This window comes from Egretta garzetta, unplaced genomic scaffold, assembly GCF_000687185.1.
Source record: "Egretta garzetta isolate BGI_Z169 unplaced genomic scaffold, ASM68718v1 scaffold92, whole genome shotgun sequence".
In the NCBI taxonomy this organism is placed as follows: Eukaryota; Metazoa; Chordata; class Aves; order Pelecaniformes; family Ardeidae; genus Egretta; species Egretta garzetta.
Window position 1 is genome coordinate 37,151 of NW_009258790.1, and position 4,245 is coordinate 41,395.

At 57.9% G+C, this 4,245-nt stretch overlaps 1 protein-coding gene and 1 non-coding gene across 2 annotated transcripts in view; both read left to right on the forward strand.

Moving 5' to 3' along the window:
• TBRG4 (transforming growth factor beta regulator 4) overlaps positions 1-4,245 on the forward strand; it is a 13,989-nt gene that overhangs the window by 7,287 nt on the left and 2,457 nt on the right. The window contains exons 4-6 of the mRNA XM_035889284.1: positions 1,046-1,203; positions 1,753-1,863; positions 3,407-3,551. Coding sequence (XP_035745177.1) covers positions 1,046-1,203; positions 1,753-1,863; positions 3,407-3,551 — 414 coding nt within the window. The remainder of the gene's footprint in view (positions 1-1,045; positions 1,204-1,752; positions 1,864-3,406; positions 3,552-4,245) is intronic.
• On the forward strand, positions 4,182-4,245 carry LOC118451753. Its single transcript, XR_004841304.1, has one exon. It is a non-coding gene; the product is annotated as a small nucleolar RNA SNORA5 (small nucleolar RNA).

Consider the following 4,245-nt stretch of genomic DNA (forward strand, 5'->3'; position numbering starts at 1 on the left):
GTCCCCAGCCCTGGGGGGATTTAACAGCCGGGCAGATGAGGTGCTTAGGGACAGGGTTTAGTGGTGGACAGGTAGGGTTGGACTTGATGATCTTAAGGGTCTTCTCCAACCAAATGATTCTAAATAACCCCAGTAGACCTGGCCTAGGAGGGAGCTCGTGATTCTCTCATTGATGTTACCAGCTTACTTGCTGTGAAGTTCTTTAATCTGGAATGTGCTTTAAGGAGAACGGTGGATGCTGTGTGTCACGGCTTCCAAGTCCATGCTGGGTGCCTTTCTCAGAGGCAGGGCTGTAGGTGATCCAGCTTAGGAAGGGCAGCTGGACAGTATATACAGGCCAGGGTCTTAGGCAGAGGTTGGACTGTGTAATCCAGCAGTTCCCGAGCCTTAAAATGCACAAAGTGGACAACTGCAATGGTTGGATGTGGTTTGGGAGTGAGACTGGCTCCTGCAGGCTCCAGCAGCGCTATGGTGGGGATGCTCTTGGCCAGGACGCTGGCACACTGCACTGAGGTTTCTCTGTGATGCTTGTCACTGCCTCATCGTTACGTCAGGATGGTTTGTACCTGTTGTTGCTGCCGCCACAGCCAGTCTCAGACCCTGCCTGTGTCCCTCTCATGGGGACTGTCCCCTCCTGGCTGGCCCATACTGACCTCCGGGGCTTGCTGCTGCCGGTTGCCGATCCTTGCTCGCTTGTTCCTCGGCCAGCGTGAGGTTCCCGGTAGCCTTAGCGAGTTCAGGGCTCTTCTGGCCAGCCCAGGATCTGTAGCTGGAGACAGTGGGGATAAAAGCTGCTACCAGCACTGGGTGGAGGCTGGAGCCATGAGTTGGCACTGGGACTGAGAGCTGGCAGGACCCAGCAAAGACTCAATTCAACCAGAAAGAATGGGGCCAAGCCAACTGGGAGAAGCAATACCATTCTCCAAGCCTCCTCTACTCTTAATGAACAGCTTCGTGCGTTCCCTTGTGCTGCCGCTGCCCATCCAGGCACGGCTCCCGTACCAGCTCCTTGTAAGTGGCTGCCACTTTCTTTTGCTCCTTTAAGGAAAAATGAATTTCCACCAGCCCCAGGTCTTCCAGAAGATAGCCACCGACCTGCACCCCCACGTTTCCACGATGACGCCCATCGAGGTGACGCGCTGCATCCGATCCTTCGCCCTCCTCAAGTGGCTCAGCCTGCCGCTGTTTGAGGCCATTGCGCAGGTGAGGAGGGTTGGGGGGGGGGGCCGGGGAAGCCCCCACCGGCACCAGTACAACTGTGACGCACCCCTGTTCCTGGGAGATGGGAGTGGTTTCCCCCCACCTTTCCAGAGGTGCTCTCTGGGATGTCGTCACTGTTTTCCCTACCCAGCCGGTGGCTGTAATCGAGTCTGACAGGACTCGCTGTTCACCTTCCGCTGCAGTCAGTGCTGGGGATCTGTGCTGAGCTGGGCTGGTCTCAGCTCTGTCCGAGCCTCCGCTCCTGAGTGCCCGCGCTGCTTCTCCCTCCCCAGGCGCCTTCCCAGCTCTGCCCCAGTTTATGCGCCTGCACTTTTGCATCTCTGCTGGAATATTACAGAGCTCTGCTTCCACTCTCAGATTTCCCTTGTGCCAGGATAAAATCCCAGGGAAGCACTAAAAGATCTTTCACTCGTGTTTTCCCATCTTGCCACGGGGCTGGATGTGTCCTTGGCTGATGCTTTCCGTCTTTTCCCATCCGTACTCGTGTAGAACACGCCTAAACCTCTGGATTTGCCCCCTTCTATCTTCCAGTACACCATGGACAACACCAAGCAGTTGTCGGTCACCCATCTGTGCAGTATCATCCTGTCTTTTGCTCGCCTGAACTTCCAGCCCAGCGGAAGCGAGGATTTCTTCAACATGGTAACCATCCTCCTTTCCCCCTCTCCATCAACCTTCCTCCCTCCCTAGTCAGCGGGGAAGGCTGCGCGTCTCCTTCTAGCGCATCCACGCCCAAAAGCGGGTGGTGGATGGCTCGATCCGGCTGTTTAATAGTGTGGGAAGGGGGAGCCCAGAGCTCAGGCCAGGCTGAAAAACCCTCACCGTGCTCACCTGGCTGTGTGCCGGGTGATAAACCAGCCCGTGACTGGCTCGAGGCCCCGCAGGCTCGCTTTTCTAGCAGACACAAGCAGCGTGTGGGTGTTCACATGCCCTCCTGAACTCTGATTGCTGTAATTAACTCTTTATAACGAGGCCATGGGTGTTGATGGTTGTACTCCCATTTCTGGCCGAGCCAAACCCTCGATCTGGTAGCGCTGAGGCTGCTCCACCAGCTCTGGGGAGCTGTCGAGAAGGATGGAGGCTCCCACAGGCAGATGTGCTTGCTGTCTTCCTGCCTCGGGGAGGGGAAGGTTGCCAGATCCTGGGGTGAGGAGAGGTGACCGAGCGGAGGCAGGAGCCTCCTGCGTGGTTTAGCAAGAGGCTGGCAGGAGGTGGGCATGGGGCAGGCGCTGTCCTTGGCATCCTCCTGCCTTCCCCAGCTCGGGGAGGCAGCTGGGCTGGCCTCTGAAGCAGAGGAGGAAGTCACCTTGACCTCCTTGGGGACAGATTTATGCTGATGATTTCCAGAGAGGAGCTGAGTAAGCAGGCGTTCGCCGAGCACCCGGCAGAGGGAGCGTGGCCTGCCCAGCCCCACCTGCGACACACGGCTGAGAGGGAAGAGGACCCAGATATGGGTGTTTCTAATGAGCAGGACCCCGCGTCCCACCGCAGGGCAGCCTGTCCCCCCGTGGCCAAGCCAACCTGAGGAGCAGGGGGTTTCTCTGGGACAGTGAGAAGGGCGAGGTGTGGAAATAGCATCCAGGGCTCTGGACTCCCCCTGCCAGCGTTAGTCGTAGTCACTGTGAAGAGGGGTTTTCTAGCAAGTGCAAAACTACTCATTTTTGAGGCATTGCAAAGGAGTTCTTCAGGCTTAACAGGAGAAACCCCTGTGGGGTGCAGAGTTCCAGGCTCTTGCTGTGATTCCTGGACAGGCATCCTGACACCACCAATACAGTCTCAGACCCCTCCAGCTCTATTTACGGCAGGTTTGAGTTGCAAATCCTGAAGAGGTTATGGCCTCCAGTCCTCCCTTTTCTGAACGCGGCCCTCGTGGCAGGGGGGGCCACAGTGGTGCCTTACCCCTGGCCGCTGCAGTTTGCTGCTGGGCTTTCTGATGAGCCCTGCTGCAGCGACGCAGCATTCTGAGCCAGCGAACCGCAGCTTATGAGCTGCAGGGTCACATTAGAGTGATCTTAAAATCTCCCCTCTGCAAATAACCCAGGGGAGAAGCACTGCTGTAGAGGAGACAGCGTGCATCGGGTGCACTGTAACGCCTCAGGGATCTGTCGAGCTGCCAGATCCTGTTGACCTCAGGATTGAGGCATCAGCTGCGCTGATCTGAGCTGTTTGGTTTCTCTCTCTGCAGGTCCATGAGAAGCTCCAGAGCCAGCTGAACAGCCTGGAGCCTCATGTGCTGATGGATCTGGTGTGGTCACTCTGCGTGCTGCAGCAGGCCAAGGCTCCCTACCTGCAGCGAGTGCTGGCGCCTGACTTCCACGCTCGGATCCGAGGTGAGGTGGGCGTTTCTGCTGGTGGAACAGGGACCAAGAACCTCACACCTGGGGCAGGGAGTGGGGATATTGAGCCTGGTCCGTCAAAATTTGAGTTAAGGAGTTACTAACGAGGAGGGAATTGATCTCATGGCTCTGACAGATCCCCCCACAGCTCTGTACCGGGGCAAGGGAAGCGAGCACAGGGCAGCAGCACCCAGGGGAGTTGGGCTAGTGAGAGCCACAGCCTCCAGCTCTGGCAAACCCCCTTGGGCTGTGGATTTGTGCCTGTGTGCGATGGGGGAGAAGGAGAATGAGATGGCGAAGGGGATCTGCTCGAGCCGTCCTCCTCCATGCCATCCTGCTCGTGCCTTCCCTGTGCTCTCTTCTGCTTTCCTCCTCGCGTCCTGCCTGCTGTCTGCTCTTCTGCCTGCCCAGCCCGAAGCCGAATGTTACACGGCCAGAGCGGTGCCTGCAGGGTTGAACCACAGCAGGGTGACGCGTTACCCTCAACCTTGACATGGAAATCGCATGCCCCAAGGCACAGCTTGCTGCTCTGCTCCGGCACTGCCCATGTGCTTCCCCCCAAGACCTCGAGAAGAGACGGGGAGGGCTTGTTATTTCCTAACAAAACGGTGACTGCTGGGGAGGTGCAGCCCCGTCAAATTCAGTCCCTGCCTCCTCCATGGCTGGGGCTGGCCAGACCGCCGCGGCA